Genomic DNA, 18,628 nt, shown 5'->3' with positions numbered 1-18,628 from the left:
GGAAGGATAGAACAGCGGTGCGTGGTAAGATAAGGGGTGGCGGACTATGTATATTTGTAAATAACAGCTGGTGCTTGATATCTAAGGAAGTCTCGAGCTATTGCTCGCCTGAGGTAGGAGTAGCTCATGATAAGCTGTAGACCACACCATCTACCTAGAGAGCGTTCATCTGTATTGCTCGTAGCTGTTTACATACCACCACAGACTGAGGCCACAGAGTCCTAGTAGCAGGGGACTTTAATGCAGGGAAACTTGCATCCGTTTTACCAAATGTCTATCAGCATGTTAAATGTGCAACCAGAGGGGAAAAAAATTCTACACCACCTTTATTTGGCAAATCTATCCTCCTGATTCCTGCTTACAAGCAAAAAATTTAAGCAGGAAGCACCAGTAGAATATGTTCCGAAACAACGCCGATGGCATTGAGGAGTACAAAACATTTTATTTTAATTAGACAAATCAGTTACGTACAAGTGTATATTTACAATGACGGTGTACCGGGGAACAATGGGTTAACTGCCTTGTTCAGAGACAGAACGACAGATTTTTACCTTGTTGGCTCCGGGATTTGATCCAGCAACTTTTCGTTACTGGCCCAACTCTCTAACCACTAGGCTACCTGCCACCCTTCATCAATAAGTGCATTGATGATGTCATCCCCACAGTGACCATCCATCCATCACATACCCCAACCAGAAGCCATGGATTACAGGCAACATCCTCACTGAGCTAAAGGCTAGAGCTGCCGCTTTCAAGGAGCGGAACTCTTTTTACTTTATTTTACATTTATTTAACTAGGCAAGTCAGTTAAGAACAAATTCTTATTTTCAATGACGGCCTAGGAACAGTGGGTTAACTGCCTGTTCAAGGGCAGAACGACAGATTTGTACCTTGTCAGCTCATGGATTTGAACTTGCAACCTTCCGGTTACTAGTCCAACGCTCTAACCACTAGGCTACCCTGCCGCCCCTTACCCAGAAGCTTATAAGAAATCCCGATATGCCCTCCGACTAACCATCAAACAGGTAAAGCATCAATACAGGACTAAGATCGAATCATACCACACCGGCTCTGACAATCTTCACGATGTGGCAGGGCTTGCAAAACATTACAAACTACAAAGGGAAGCACAGCCAAGCCCAGCCAAGTGACACGAGCATACCAGACGAGCTAAATTACTTCTTCTATGCTCGCTTGAAGGTAAATAACACTGAAACATGCATGAGAGTACCAGCTGTTCCGGAAGACTGTGTGATCAAGCTCTCCGCAGCCGATGTAAGACCTTTAAAACAGGTTAACATTCACAAGGCCAGAAGGACTACTGGGACGTGTACTGCGAACTTGCGCTGACCAACTGACAAGTGTCTTCACTGACATTTTCAACCACTCCGAGTCTGTAATACCAACATGTTTTAAGCAGACCACCCTAGTGCCTGTGCCAAAGAACACTAAGGTAACCTACCGGCCCATAGCACTGACGTCTGTAGACATGAAGTGCTTTGAAAGGCTGGTTATGGCTCACTGGCTCACTAGAGGTCGACCGACTATGATTTTTCAACGTCGATACCGATACCGATTATTGGACGATTTTTTAAAAATGTAATTCCCGTAACAGGCGGGCTCCTCGTGAGGCAGGTGGATAGAGCGGTGGACTAGTTAACCATAAGGTTGCAAGATTTTTACCTGGTCAGTTCAGGGATTCAATCTGTCGAATTCCGATTGTTATGAAAACTTGAAATCGTCCCAAATTAAATCGGCCATTCCGATTAATCGGTCAACCTCTACTCACAACTCCATTATCCCAGAAACCCTAAACCCACTCCAATTTGCATACCGACCCAACAGATCCACAGATGATGCAATCTCTATTGCACTCCACACTGCCCTTTCCCACCTGGACAAAAGGAACACCTACGTGAGAATGCTATTCATTGACTACAGCTCAGCGTTCAACACCATGGTGCCCACAACGCTCATCAATAAGCTAAGGACCCTGGGACTAAACACCTCCCTCTGTAACTGGCTCCTGGACTTCCTGACGGTCCGACCGCAGATGGTAGAGGTAGGTAATAACACATCCGCCACGATGATCCTCAACACGGGGGCCCCTTAGGGGTGAGTGCTCAGTCCCCTCCTGTACTCCCTGTTCACTCATGACTGCACGGCCAGGCACGACTCCAACACCATCATCAAGTTTGCCGATGACACAACAGTGGTAGGCTTGATCACTGACAATGACGAGACAGCCTAGAGACCTGTCGGTGTGGTAACAGCACAACAACCTCTCCCTCAACGTGATCAAGACAAAGGAGATGATTGTGGACTACAGGAAAAAGAGGACCGAGCACGCCCCCATTCTCATCGACAAGGCTGTTGTGGAGCAGGTTGAGAACTTCAAGTTCCTTGACGTCCACATCAACAAACTAACATGGTCTAAGCACACCAAGACAGACATGAAGAGGGCACAAAACCTATTCCCCCTCAGGAGACTGAAAAGTTTTGGCATGGGTCCTTAGATCCTCAAAAAGTTCTACAGCTGCACAATCGAGAGGATCCTGATTAGTTGGATCCCTGACTGGTATGGCAACTGCTCATCCTCTGACCGCAAGGCACTACAGAGAGTTGTGCGAATGGCCCAGTTCATCACTGCGGCCCAGCTTCCTGCAATCCAGGTACTCTATACCAGGCGGTGTCAGAGGAAGGCCCTAAAAATAGTCAAAGACTCAAGCCACCCTAGTCATAGACTGTTCTCTCTGCTACCACACTGCAAGCGGTATGGGAGTGCCAAATCTAGGTCCAAGAGGCTTCTAAAACAGCTTCTACCCCCAAGCCATAAGACTCATGAACATCTAATCAATTGGCATCCCAAGACTACCTGCATTGCCACCCCTCTTTTACACTGCTGCTACTCTCTGCTGTTACCATCTATGCACAGTCACCTTAACTCTACCTACATGTACATATTACGTCAACTAACCAGTGCCCCCGCACATTGACACTATATACAGGGAGGTACCGATACAGTCTCGCTACGGTTATTTTACTGCTGCTCTTAAATTACTTGTTCCTTTTATTTCTTATCAGTATTTTTTTAACTGCATTGTAAGGTGTTGTATTCGGCGCTTGTGACTAATAAAATTTTATGTGGGCTGCGTGGCTCCTAGAATGGGTCTGACTTTGTGATATTACCTAATCGGTTTCTAATAGTATAGAAAAAGTAGGCAATACACTAAGCATACAATGATACAATGACAACATGCCTGATGCATAGATTAATTGGTTGAGTGAGGATATCAGATATGGGTGAAAATGACTGGTTGTTTCTTATATTTTCAATGCTCTTCAACACCCAATCAACACTGTTACCTGAGTACAGTTCACACAACATAAGAGAACAGAATTGAGGGGAAGAAGAGATAGAGCAGCACAATAAAGGGAGTTCATCCCAGTCCTCTGTTTGAGGTAACAAAGATCCACTGTTTAGTTGAAGTCTAGAATGTGTTCAACAACCAGGCAGGAAAAGAATGTTTCACACAGAGACTCTATTGACATTGTGATGTCATCAGAAGAGTTAGGTTGGATATCTTCAGAAGGGTAAAAAAAAATGCAGTCGAAATGCTCTGTGGAGTTTAACTGTGTCCGAAATGGCACCCTATTCCCTATATAGTGCACTACTTTTGATCAGAGCCAAAGCACACTATTGAGAATAGGGTGCCATTTGGGATACATTCACCGTGCATCACTGAAAGGCCCATGTGTTGTTCATCTGGTCTGAATCTAATAAACCTGATCTATTTAAATTATTAACTACCTTATTTTGCAATACAGCCTGCCGCTGTCTGGACGGACAAAGGTTTGGGCTCATCTGCACTGAGCTCTGTGATCACTCTCTCATGTTGGGATTGTGTCACACTTCACTATTACAGTATATATTGTTCTCTAGGGTCCCAGACAACAGTTAGCTAAAATGTCATTATAAACCGAGTTTTGGTTGAGCAATGAGAGGTCTGTGGAGATTAACATGGAAAGGAAAATATTCATCATAGCCAGGCCCAGTGGGGTTAGAGGGGAGGGTTGGGAGGCAGGGTCATCACTGGAACTGTAAACTAACCTCACCTTTAGCAGCAATAACAAATACAACGGGATGGGACCTCAAAAGGGAAACGCAGCATCTGTAGCAAATATTTGTCGTCTCCATGTTTTGAAAGTGGGAATAAGGCCATGGTTGCATCTCCATATCGGTTTAATTTATTTTCACAACAGGGGAGTACTGGATTCTTTCTCACCCCAGACTTTAAATGACGAGCCCTCCAACATGCTGGCTTCAAAGCAAGCTGAGAAGGAATCAAAGGATGGGCACAAATATACACTTTTTATGCTAAAAACTGCCTGTGAGCAGCGGGGTACTGATGCAATCCTCAAGTAACAACTTTCTGCCACAGACAGACAGCCCCTCTTTGACCAGTCCAAGAATGACATCACCCACCCATCTGAAGCTGTGGCAGCAGTTAGATTCACAAGCTGCCACAGAGAAATGCAAATTTCATGTGTCTCCCAAGTGGCACCCTATTCCGTATAATGTGCACTACTTTGATCAGAGTTCTATGGGCCCTGGTCGAAAGTAGTGCACCATAGGGGATAGGGTGTCATTTGGAACACAAACCATGGCTTTACTGGTGTCCATGTGACAGTGAAGGTTCCCCTACGAAAGGAATGGGATTCTCCCTACATGGCCTCCACACTGTTTTAACATGAGCTGGATGTTGGTTTCCTACCAAGCAAAACAAAAGGTGTTACATTTTTTGATTTTGAGGGGATGGAGCGGGGGGGTCAAAACAGGATGAGGGAGTTATGGGCTTCGTTCCACTGGAGAGAAAGATTTCCAGTACACAGAAAACACAGTGTTCTTCATTACAAGTTGAACGCAAGAAGCATGTGAGGTTGTGAACTTGAGAAATCATGTCATTGAGTATGTTTTCATGCACACTAATAATTCAATATTAAACCGATTAAAACCTGGTTTTCTGAGCAATCTTTCAAATTATTAGGACATGTAAACAGCTTAAATCTACATTCCAGCAGTGGATTTGAACTGTGCTTGTGCCAAACCGGGTAGCGGAAGCCTCCCTCTTATGTGCGAGTGAAGTGAGTAAAGAAAAACTGAAAGTTGCATCTTAGAAATGACTTTTTAATGTAAAAACTATTCACAAAAAAAAAAACATGTTCACTCTGGTAGGTCATTTTGATTGCCGATCAAAAGATCCATCAGTAGACGGATTGTGTGTCCACGTAAACAGGATTGTGTGTCCACGTAAACAGGATTGTGTGTCCACGTAAACAGGAGTGTGTCCACGTAAACAGGAGTGTGTGTCCACGTAAACAGGATTGTGTGTCCACGTAAACAGGATTGTGTGTCCACGTAAACAGGATTGTGTGTCCACGTAAACAGGATTGTGTGTCCACGGAAACAGGATTGTGTGTCCACGTAAACATTTTAAATGGACTATTATATTAACCTGCCTATCCAAAATAGTCACATCAAATCAAATGTTAAGTCACATGCGCCGAATACAGTGAAATGCTTACTTACATACCCTTAACCAACAAAGCAGTTAAGAAAAATAAGTGTAAAGTAAAAAAATAGAAAATGAAAGAAAGAAATAATTAAACAGCAGCAGTAAAATAACAATAGCGAGGCTACATACAAGGGGTACCGGTACAATGTGCGGGGGCACCGGTTAGTCAAGGTAATATGTACATGAAGGTAGAGTTAAAGTGACTATGCATAGATATTAACAGAGAGTAGCAGCAGTGTTAAAGAGGCGTCTGGGTAGCCATTTGATTAGCTGTTCAGGAGTCTTATGACTTGGGGGTAGAAGCTGTTGAGAAGCCTCTTGGACCTAGACTCTTGGACCTAGGCTCGCCGGTACCGCCTGCCGGACAGAGGGCAAGCAGTTGCCATATCAGTCAGTGATGGAACCAGTCAGTCATGCTCTCGATTTTGCAGCTGTAGAACTTTTTGAGGATCAGAGGACCCATGACAAATGTTTTCAGTCTCCTGAGGGGGAATAGGTGTTGTTGTGCCCTCTTCACGACTGTCTTGGTGTGTTTGGACCATGATAGTTTGTTGGTGATGTGGACACCAAGCAACTTGAAGTTCTCAACCTGCTCCACTGCAGCCCCGTCGATGTGAATGGGGGCGTGCTCAGTCCTTTTCCTGTAGCCGACAATCATCTCCTTTGTCTTGATCACATTGAGGGAGAGGTTGTTGTCCTGGCACCACACGGACAGGTCTCTGACCTCCTCCCTATTGGCTGTCTCATCGTTGTCGGTGATCACTGTGGTGTCATGGGCAAACTTGAAGATGGTGTTGGAGTCATGCCTGGCCATGCAATCATGAGTGAACAGGGAGTACAGGGGGGGACATTAAGTTCATCTCAGAATAATGCGGTTTGTGTGTCACTGTCAACTCAGAATTGCCTCATGGAAAAACATGGAAATCTTAATAAACAATACTTTGAACAACCCTGCCTTTTCCTATTATTTCAAAAATCCATTCCGCATGTTATCAGGGTGGCATGGGAAATGTCTGCATTGAAATATGACACTGCCTTAAAAGCAAAACAGTCAAACTGCCTGCCAGCAAACACCAGGTTACCTATAGACTAGGCGATAACAAAATCAGACACACAACTACGACGAGAGAGGAATCATGAATGCATTTTAAAATGGCACCCTATTCCCCACACAGTGCACTACTTTTGACCAGATCCCTATGAGCCCTGCTTAAATGTAGTGCACTACATAGGAAAAAGGGTGCCATTAGGGATATAACTCATTAATCCAGCCAATTAATAGGAGTCAAGAACGCAATATTTATAGTTGTTCCTGCTAGTTTCAGCCAATTTTGCGTTATGCTGGGTATCCAACCATTCACACCATTACAGCCCTGTTGATTGGATCTACAAATGCTCACTAGCAGATGGGATGGACATAAACCACTGCATCCCAACACAGACCCTTCCAAATACAGTATCTTCACGCACAGAAGAACACCATTTTGATTTGGAAGTTGGGAGGGAATGAGATGAGGCTCAAAGGCCCTACAACAAGAGTAGGCTGTGGCTACATCCAAAATGGCAACATAATACCTGTATAGGCCAATTATTTTGACCAGGGCCCATAATGCACTAATGTAGGGAATAGGGTGACATTTTGGATGAAGCATGTAGGATGATACACTGACTGTTAAAGACAGCATTTAGCTAGCTGTATATCCACAGAGCTAGGTAGGTAATACCAGTAACAGACCTTTTAGGATTTCCACAGCAGAGACAGTCTAGCTAGTCTACAGTACATGTCATACTGTCATAATTCAAAAGCTTGAAGCTATTCTTTGGAGGCAACGGTGTAAATATTCATTTCCCCTCTGTCATGGGGAGAACACAAACCTGAGGGCTCACTGAAATGTCAGATGATGAACAATAGGCATTTGTTTGGCTTTGGCAGATTTCTGGACATAGAGGACAGGTTGACATCCTCTAATACCTAAGGGGTACATCCCAAATGGTTCCCTATTCCCTACATAGTGCACTACATTTGATGGGTTCCATATCGGTTCTTGGTCAAAAGTAGTGCAATATAAAAGGAATAGGGAGTCATTTGGGACGCAGACAGAGAGAAATCAGAAAGGCAGTGAAGGTATAGTGGTGGTGGGCTCCCGTAACGGTTTGATATGCTTAGTTTGTTGTTTTTGTCAAAGGAGACAGATCATACAGGTCTAAAAATACTGGACTTTCTTAGTGTCTTATAAATTACATTTTGTCCAATTCCTGCAGTCTGGTTCAAGAACAGTAATACACTGCTCAGGCTGGCTTATTCAACATCTCACAGTGAAGAATGTAGTGATTAGGTGAAGGAAACAAATGTTACTGTCAATGAGGTGCTGCCTGCGGAACAGCGAATGAGTGAATACTAACAGTACCATGTCTGAAGTTTTAAATCACTGACAAGTCTTCAGAATCAATGATGATTAAATACTGTCTGAAAAACATATCGAATGAGGACTAAGAGAAAGTCCTTACCTACACCCATCTGATCTGACTTACAATGGCTGTATTATGTAACCACGACTGCGAATGTGAATCAATAATTACAATTCTCTGAAGCTGCTGAATATCCTGCTAATTCATTGGTGAGGCAAGGACAGTAAAACTCAAGCCTCAAAATGAATAACTGAAGCCTCTAAAAACGTATACAGACCGGAGAATGTTCTCAGGCAAAGCAGCCTCCGAGCCCCTGGCATCTCATGTCATTTTCACAAGCAAGCGTCAACTCAAGACTACATATTATCGACCTGGGACCTTAGTGTCCTCAGCATAGAGATAGTCATGACATCTTGGAACCAACAGTGTCATCATCACTCTCATCACAACTCACCGCCAAGGAGGGAGGAGGAGAAAGACATCTCTATGGCAACTGCCACTCCAAAGGTAAGAGCACCAGGCACTTGGATGGGCTGGCTGAATCAGACAATTTCGCAAATAACACCCTAATCCCTATATACAGTAGTACACTACTTTTGACCAGAGCACTATGAGCCCTGGTCAAAAGTAGTGCACTACACAGGGAACAGGATGCCATTTGGGACGCAGACAGTGAAAGCCAAGACAGAGGAATTTGGGAGGATGCAAAAAAATATAGCAAGGCAAATACAGACTGTCTACTATAGAAAAGGTAGTGAAGATATCAGGTTTCTTGTGTACACCTCTACCTGCCTGTCTCCATTGACATTTTCTGTGAGCCTTGACCCTGGCCTGTCATATTTAATTCTCCATGATAAACAGGAAACACTGACTCTCTTTGTATCTGAATGACATACCTGTGACGGTCTCGGTGAATGCTGCTAGGTATGCTGATGTGTGTCCCCTTATCATAAGGACAAAGCAATTATGCCCAACCAAGCAAAGAGGCAGTAACTGCTCATAGCGTCGAACTGAGAAAAACGGCTTTTATTGACCTTGGTTTCACAGTAAACTTATGCATTTACTGCTAACATGACCTCCATTTTCTCCAAAACACAAGAGGAAGGATAGTTGTCCACATGATTAAGTATGCATTTAATGTAGCAAAAATTACATGAACTAATTTGCCCAAATGAGCAGTTACTGCCTTTTTGCTTGGTAGGGCAGAAGAGAAGGGAGCACTTAAGGATTTTGAAACATGCCAATAATGACTTATGTCACAAAATGAAGGGCGGCAAGACACCTGTCATAATCGCAATCCAAAGGTCGGCGACTACACCTTGTTTTGATCTCAACTGAAAACAGTGGAGAGCGTCATTATAACTCACCACCACCGGTCTGGCGTTGGGTGATTATGGCACTTTGACTCGCAACAGTGACATATTCTGTGAAATGCCAAGGATAGAATTCATTAAACATTCAAACAGAGGGGGAGAGCCACAGGCTTAGTCAGAGCTAGGCTGTACGACTCATTAGGTCGGCTGCCAGAATAAAACAAGGTTGTTTTATCAATGTACAAAATCCCCCCCCACACGCCACAATATTATTCTGCTTTCAGAAGACAAAGAATCCCGAGTTGTCTGCATAAAAAAATAAGTGTCAATGCACTTCACTTAGACAAAGAGTGTCTGATTTTAGCTTGAACGAAAAGTAGCAATGCACTGTATAAACACACCTACCATATTTTCCTTGGCTACTGTATCATTTATTATTCAGGGTAATTTTCTCTGAATTCATGCATTCCAAATAAAGTGCATTAGACATATTGTAGTCTGCTGCATGTCTTGCATACAAACAATCAAGGTCAGGCCACATTATATGATATTTTAATTGTAGGCCTGTAGCTTCAAAACAGAGCAGACAGAACTGTTATTAACAGTAGCTAGCTAGTACAGTGAGGATAAGTATTTATTGAGGGAGAGAATTCTTTGAACTGTATGGCTTTAAAACTACAAATGTCTGACAGAAACAGGCATCATATCAGACCCCGACATGACCAAGGAGAGGCTGAAGTATGAAACTCCAAAATGTGAGTAAGCAACAGGAGAAACTTATGCTTGAGTCAAAATGGTTCCTACATCTCTTCCTTATTGAAGAATCGGCTTGTCGGGGAAATGTAACATCACTGTCTGCACATATAACAGAGGGATCAAATGAAAGATCCTACATTTGATCCATGATGTATCATATTTATGCATGTGTTAGGCCCGGGTGTTGAACAACTTCCATTTGATGGAACCAAGTGAGTTAAGTTAATCAATTGAGTCTATTGACCGTTCAACATTTATGCCATAGCTATGTCAAAAGGGTACAGCTGTGTGAACAGCAATGAATTAATGAAACAACGTGTTTAGGACAGGACACCTTATAACATTGATCTCTGAGGCAGAGGTCATGACACTATTGGGCAATAGTGATAACCGAGCTCAGTGATTTGTTTTTTGCGTAAAAAGGGTGCACTACATGTGTCAAGCGGTATGCTAGCCAAACATAACAGAAGTACATGTTGCACCAAATAATGTTTTGGCCAATCTGATTGCTTCAGACATTTGACTAGTGATTAACCAAACCATGTATTTATAGTCCAACATGCCTACTGCCTCTAAAATAATATGCCATTCAGCAGCCTCTGTCAATCGTTTCACTTATCAGGAGAAGATATTGCATAACCATGATTTCTTCACCGATCAGATTGCGTCGGATATAGCACATTTGACTAGTGATGACACTATGTATGTATACAGTCTAGGCAAGTTCTCCATGCCTACAGCTTCAGTAAAACTAGAAAACAGTATAAGCCCTTAGCGTGTAAATCAGTGGTGTGACAGAGTCAGAAGCTGTGTCCCAAATACCACACCATTCCCTTTATTATAGTTCATTACTTTTGACCAGCGCCCACAGGGAATGCATCCAGATAATTAATACACCCTGGCTCAGATACACACAGTACCAGTCAAAAGCTTCAATTATCAGGTGCATTTCAATTAACAGGTGTGCCTTGTAAAAAGTGGATTTGTGGAATTTCATTCTTAATGTGTTGGAGCCATTCAGTTGTGTTGTGACATGGTAGGGGTGGTATACAGTAGATAGCCCTATTTGGTAAAAGACCAAGTCCGTATTATGGCAAGAACAGCTACAATAAGCAAAGAGAAATGACAGTCCATCATCACTTTAAGACATTAAGGTCAGTCAATCCAGAAAATGTCAAGAACATTGAAAGTTTCTTCAAGTAGTCGCAAAAACCATCAAGCGCTATGATGAAACTGGCTCTCATGAGGACCGCCAAAGGGAAAGAAAACCCAGAGTTACTTCTGCTGCAGAGGATAAGTTCTTTAGAGTTAACAGCCTCAGAAATTACAGCCCAAATAAATGCTTCACAGAGTTCAAGTAACAGACACATCTAAGCAGCAACTGTTCAGAGGAGACTGCATGAATCAGGCATTTATAGTCTAATTGATGCAAAGAAACCACTACTAAAGGACACCAATAAGAAGACTTGCTTGGGCCAAGAAACACAAGCAATGGACATTAGACCAGTGGAAATCTGTCCTTTGGTCTGATCAGTCTAAATTTGAGATTTTTGATTCCAACTGCCGCGTCTGAGACACAGAGTAGGTGAACCGAGGATCTCCGCATATGTGGTTCCCACTGTAACGCATGGAGGTGGTGGTGTGATGGTGCTTTGCTGGTGACACGGTCTGATTAATTTAGAATTCAAGGCACACTTAACCAGCATGGCTAACACAGCATTCTGCAGCAATACACCATCCCATCTGGTTTGGACTTAGTGGGACTATCATTTGTATTTCAACAGGACAATGACCCAATACACCTACAGGCTGTGTAAAGGCTATTTGACCAAGAAGGATAGTGATGGAGTGCTGCATCAATTACCTGGTCTCTACAATCACCCAACCTCAACCCAATTGAGATGGTTAGGGATGAGTTGGAGAGCAGAGTGAAGAAAAACCAGCCAACATGTGTTCAGCATATATGGGAACTCCTTTAAGAATGTTAGAAAAGTATTCCAGGTGAAGTTGGTTGAGAGAATGCCATGAGTGTGAAAAACTGTCAAGGCAAAAGGTGGCTACTTTGAAGAATCTCAAACATAAAATATATTTGTTTAACCCTTTTTTGATTACGACATGATTCCATGTGTTATTTCATAGTCGATGTCTTCACTATTATTCTACAATGTAGAAAATAGTACAAATAAAGAAAAACCCTTGAATGAGTAGGTGTCCAAACTTTTGACTGTATTATATATACACAAAAGTATGTGGACACCCTTTCAAATTAGTTATTTCCACAATTTTAGCCAACTTGCACACATGCATGCAATCTCCATAGACAAACATTGGCAGTAGAATATCGTTATTGAAGAGTTCAGTGACTTTCAACTGAGCATAGTCATAGGATGCCACCATTCCAACAAGTCATTTGTTCAAATTTCTGCCCTGCTCGAGCTACCCGGGTGATAGGGCGAGAAGTGGTAGGCCACACAAGCTCACAGAACAGGACCACTGAGTGCTGAAGCGTGTAGCGGATAAAAATCTGTCCTCAGGTGCAACACTCACTACCGAGTTCCAAACTGCCTCTGGAAGCAACATCAGCACAATAACTGTTCATCAAGAGCTTAATGAAATGGGTTTCCAAGGCAGAGCAGCCGAACACAAGCCTAAGATCATGCGCAATGCAAAGACCATGCACAATGCAAAGTGTCGACTGATGTGGAGTACAGCTCGCCACCACTGGAGTTTGGAAACGTGCTCTCTGGAGCTTCACTATTTGGCAGTTCTGATGGATTTATCTGGGTTTGGCGGATGCCAGGAGAACGCTACCTGCCCCAAAGCATAGTGCCAAATGTAAAGTTTGGTTGAGGAGGAATAATGGCCTGGGGCTGTTTTACATGGTTCGGCTCCTTAGTTCCAGTGAAGCGAAATCTTAACGCTACAGCAAAAAATGACATTGAAGATGATTCTGTGCTTCCAACTTTGATGCAACAGTTTGGGGAAGGCCCTTTCCTGTTTCAGCATGACAATGCCCCCATGCACAAAGGTCCATGCAGAAATGGTTTGTCTAGATCGGTGTGGAAGAACTTGACTGGCATGCACAGAGCCCTGATCTCAACCCCATTGAACAGCTTTGGGATAAATTGGAACGCCAACTGTGAGCCAGGCCTAATCGCCCAACATCCGTGTACGACCTCACTAACGCTCGTGGCTGAATGGAAGTAAGTCCCTGCAGCAATGTTCCAACATCTTGTGCAAAGCCTTCCCAGATGAGTGGAGGCTGTTATAGCAGAAAGGAGGGGACCAACTCCATATTAATGCCCATGATTTTGGGATGAGATGTTTGACGAGCAGGTGTCCATATACTTTTGGTGATGAAGTGTAAGTCAAGGGGCACTGAGAGGACAGCTGGTGGACTGGTTTGATGTTAACCTTCACCTGACAATCAGATTAGGTCGGTCCGGACACCTGTTGGCATGCCGGGCCTTGCTGATTGACCTCCGTTAATACTCTCTATCCGCATAAGAACATCACAAATCTCCATGGTTCACAGCAGGCCGGGGCATGTACGTGTCTGTACCGGTTTTGACCAGAATACTATCACATTTCTTATTTCCTAAAATATAGTCTCAAATTGGACCCTATTCCATGCACACCTAGGTCGTATACATGTCAAGTGCCCCCCTCCTAAATCAGCACTCCAGCACTGAGTTATGATCTGTTGTAGCCTATCACTATCTACCCAAGGCGTTTGATCTCAGGAGCCCCAGTCAAAGAGGTTGTGCTGTGAATATAGGTCAAAGTCTGAGAGGTGAATAACTATGCATTTCATGTTGTGCTGGATAAGGACAGTCAACTATTCAAATAAATAATGCAGTAAGGCACCCCTTAGTAAATCCAGTTATGAGAACTATTCCACCATTTACACCACACAAGCATAGTGTGAATTAAAATTTAACTTGCATTGCTCAAAAACTCAAAAGTTATTGTCTGTGCATCTCATCCCCCAAAGTTGTCCTCACAGACTTAAATTAGACAACCCCCATATATATGAATACACTGAACAATGGAACTCTTTTTTTCTTTAAATAGAGGGCAATATCAACATGCCCATATATAAAATTAAATAAGTGTATAGCCTTTCCATTGCTTTTGAACATTTAATGGACCACAAAAGAGAGAATGTATGTGCATTTTGAGTTTAAAAAATTCTTCAGAATAAATGGCTGAGCTCTGCAACTAAAAATGACAATTGCTTATGCTCACGACTCCCCATTAGAAACTAGAAAAACATTGGTAACGGCTCTTGCACCGGAAACATGACACAAAGTGAAGTTTACAAATAGTGTCGGTTATATTTGTAGGCCTACCCTAGCAAATTTGGAAGAACATGTCAAATTCAAGACTATGGCTATAGTTTTGTCCATCGTCAACTTGACAGAAAAATAATGTGTTCTTCGGTCTTCAACAGCCACTTAAAAATGAACCTTTCACATGATAAACGTGACGTCTAGGCAACACTAAAGTGGAATAGGCTACTTTGTATGAGTTCCCAATAATACCTTGAATCAATCTAAAAATGCCATCAGTTGATACATTTGATAATATCAATGTTAAATTGGCCTAATGATTTGTTTCAAGGTCACAATCTTTCTATTTCTAATAGCCAAAATCTGATGAGAACACATTGCACTCTGTGGTGTGATATAAAACTATAATGAAACTGATATGTCGCAATGTACTGTGATTTGATTCAGCATGAATTTGCGGCAGTACTCTGCTCATTGCGCGCAAGATCCATCCATGAATTCCCACAAAGCTTTCCCTTTTCTCTGCAGCAAAGAATGTCCGTTTTTCTGCTAAATATAATAACTATATTAAGGGGACATTAAAATATTGCTTACCTTCTGATAACTCCAGTTCCAGCTCAGCAAGTCTATCTCGCACCTCCAAAGGAAGGGGTAAAGTATCACGGTCCGCCATTCTGCTTTAAAATTGTCTTGCTCTTCTCTTCTTCTCCTCACTGAGTCCAGTGAAGTCTTTCAACACTGACTGTCCTTTCTCCGCAGAGCGCCGATGCATAAGGCAAACGAGTAGCGAGTTGAGTGGGAAATAGAAATGCGGAAAGCGTTTGGGCGAATTCGAATATCGCTTTGCTCGCGTTCTTATTCAAGTCCAGCCATGGTTGGTTGTCCCTGTAGTATGAAAATGTACTGCTACTGTAATTCAGAGCGCTGCTGAGCGATACACAAACGTTGCTGGCACACACGAGACCACATTTGAGCCCTGTGGAGGGCGCCAAATACCCACTTTCAAGAACTGTTCGAGATTTTACCCACTGTCTCCATCCAGAAGAACGTTATGTTGGTTTAACATCCCATTGTCCCCCCAACTGTTCAAATATAAAATATTTCAGAGGCTTCATGGTGCAAAATCAGGGGTTGAAGTGAGCTGTTGTTTACGGGTGGGTTTGGAAAGGGGTTCGAGTTAAGGCTGGGCCCTTTCAGATATCACATTCATATGCATATATTGATTTTGTCATTCTACGAAAATTGTGGCCTTTTGACCAGTCTTTTTTTTTATATATATGTTTTATTTTTACTTAGCAGTGTTAATCAATACAAATGACATCTTAATGTATTTTTACTACATTAAATAGATAAAAATGCTTGTGTTGCCTTCTCCCTGTATCTATATCTGAATGACAATTCAGGCTTTCCAGAATATAATTAAACTATTTACTTTGCATATAAATCTGACAGAATAATGTTCATGATAATGTTACATTTTGTTTTTATTAGTAATAAATTTACTTTAAAGAAAACACATTTTTCTATTATAACACCAGTGACAAACTGTCAGATTATTCTATTAAAACCAGCAGGAACATTAACACCAGTGACAAATCTGAAGAAAATATAGAATATCTAAGATGGTGGCCACAGTAGCTCAAACCGCACTTCTTAAATTGTAAATAAATTACTTACTCATGTGATTTGATAAATTATTTCAATCAAATGTCATTTTCCCTTACTATAAACTTTGTCACTTGTGATACATCTTTGTTAAAGCTTCACATGAAATTACCAAATGAAGAGAGAGTGCAGACTCACCATATGTTTTTCAAAACAGCTCCACCTCCAATTAACCTTTGACCCAGAAGGAAGTTGGCAAGGATGTTGCATTTTTTAAAATATATATAAATGGGGTAACACCAGTGACATGAAGTTGAGGGACAGCAATTCCCTGTAAATTATTTATAATATGTAGTTAATTTTTTTGTTACATAATCCACTAAATAACTATAATACTTTACTTTGTTTTATGACATTTAAATATTTTTTTTAACTCAAAATGTCACAAAACCACGATTCATGAACCGAGGGACAACGATTGTCATGGTATTGACCGTGTTCTTTGATATATATATATACACACATATATATACACACACATATATATATATATATATATATATATATATATATATATACACACACACACACACACACTTGAAGTCAGAAGTTTACATACACGTTAGCCAATTACATTTAAACTCTGTTTTTCACAATTCCTAACATTTAAACCTAGTAAAAATTCCCTGTCTTAGGTCAGTTAGGATCACCACTTTATTTTAAGAATTTGAAATGTCAGAATAATAGTAGAGAGAATCATTTATTTCAGCTTTTACTTCTTTCATAACATTCCCAGTGGGTCAGAAGGTTACAAACACTCAATTAGTATTTGGTAGCATTGCCTTTAAAATTGCTCAATTCTGGTCAAACGTTTTGGGTAGCCTTCCACAAGCTTCCACAATAAGTTGGGTGAACTTTGGCCCATTCCTCCTGACAGAGCTGGTGTAACCGAGTCAGGTTTGTAGGCCTCCTTGCTCGCACACGATTTTTCAGTTCTGCCCACAAATGTTCTATAGGATTGAGGTCAGGGCTTTGTGATGTCCACTCCAATATCTTGACTTTGTTGTCCTTAAGCCATTTTGCCCACAACTTTGTAAGTATGCTTGGGGTCATTGTCCATTTGAAAGACCCATTTGCAACCAAGCTTTAACTTCCTGACTGATGTCTTGAGATGTTAATTCAATATATCCACATAATTTTGCTCACTCATGATGCCATCTATTTTGTGCACCAGTCCCTCCTGCAGCAACCTCCACAACATGATGCTGCCACCCACGTACTTCACCGTTGGGATGGTGTTCTTCGGCTTGAAAGCCTCCCCCTTTTTCCTCCAAACATAACGATGGTCATTATGGCCAAACTGTTCTATTTTTGTTCCATCAGACCAGAGGACATTTCTCCAAAAAGTACGATTTTTGTCCTCATGTGCAGTTGCAAACCGCAGTCTGGCTTTTTTTTATAGCGGTTTTGGAGCAGTGGCTTCTTCCTTGCTGAGTGGCCTTTCAGGTTGTGTCGACCTGTTTTACTGTGGATCTAGATATTTAGTACCCATTTCCTCCAGCATCTTCACAAGGTCCTTTGCTGCTGTTCTGGGATTGATTTGCACTTTTCGCACCAAAGTACGTTCATCTGTAGGAGACAGAACGTCGTCTCCTTCCTGAGCGTCTCCTTCCTGAGCGGTATGACGGCTGCGTGGTCCCATGGTGTTTATACTTGCGTACTATTGTTTGTACAGATGAACGTGGTACTTTCAGGCGTTTGGAAATTGCTCCCAAGGATGAACCAGACTTGTGGAGGTCTACAATTTGTTTTCTGAGGTCTTGGCTGATTTTCCCATGATGTCAATCAAAGAGGCACTGAGTTTGAAGGTAGGCCTTGAAATACATCCACAGGTACACCTCCAATTGACTCAAATGATGTCAGTTAGCCTATCAGAAGCTTCTAAAGCCATGACATCATTTTCTGGAATTTTCCAAGCTGTTTAAAAGGTACAGTCAACTTAGTGTACGTAACCTTCTGACCCACTGTAATTGTGATACAGTGAATAAGTGAAATAATCTGTCTGTAAACAATTGTTGGAAAAATTACTTGCGTCATGCACAAAGTAGATGTCCTGACCGACTTGCCAAAACTATAGTTTGTTAACAACAAATTTGTGGAGTGGTTGAAAAATGAGTTTTAATGACTCCAACCTAAGTGTATGTAAACTTCTGACTTCAACTGTATATATCTCAATATAGAAAATGTTTGCAATATAACTGTCTTTTATATGTTTTAGTACTAAGATAACATATGGAATTGTTTTAAGATGGTCATATCATTTAGCTATTGGATTTAGAATTTTTGGACCCCTTTAGGTATCCCCCAAAAAAGATGACAAAATATTGAATTTGGCTCTTACTACTATAGCCCATAGTGTCTGTCCTAAAGTTCTTTGTTTCTGGCCATTTTAAGCCTGTAATCGAACCCACAAATGCTGATGCTCCAACTAGTCTAAAGGCGGACAGTTTTATTGCTTCTTTAATCAGAACAGTTTTCAGTTGTGCTAACAATTGCAAAAGGGTTTTCTAATTATCAATTAGTCTTTATAAAATGATACACTTTGATTAGCAAACACAACGTGCCATTGGAACACAGGAGTGATGTTTGCTGATAATGTGCCTCTGTATGCCTACGT

At 41.8% G+C, this 18,628-nt stretch overlaps 1 protein-coding gene across 8 annotated transcripts in view; it reads right to left on the bottom strand.

The window, feature by feature from the left end:
- Positions 1-15,278, bottom strand: part of LOC135558651 (disco-interacting protein 2 homolog C) — a 240,401-nt gene extending 225,123 nt beyond the window's left edge. For 5 of the 8 annotated variants that reach the window (XM_064992627.1, XM_064992628.1, XM_064992632.1 and 2 more), the window contains exon 1: positions 14,941-15,277. In XM_064992627.1, coding sequence (XP_064848699.1) covers positions 14,941-15,019 — 79 coding nt within the window. In that variant the 5' untranslated portion in view covers positions 15,020-15,277. Of the gene's footprint in view, positions 1-14,940 lie in introns of all 8 variants that reach the window. The other 3 variants (XM_064992625.1, XM_064992626.1, XM_064992631.1) reach the window with 1 other exon arrangement.
- Positions 15,279-18,628: the final 3,350 nt, after the last annotated feature.

The sequence above is a fragment of the Oncorhynchus masou genome, chromosome 17 (genome assembly GCF_036934945.1).
Source record: "Oncorhynchus masou masou isolate Uvic2021 chromosome 17, UVic_Omas_1.1, whole genome shotgun sequence".
NCBI classification, from domain to species: domain Eukaryota; kingdom Metazoa; phylum Chordata; class Actinopteri; order Salmoniformes; family Salmonidae; genus Oncorhynchus; species Oncorhynchus masou.
The sequence above is the reverse complement of the archived record's forward strand: the minus strand, read 5'-3'. Positions and strand labels throughout refer to the sequence as shown.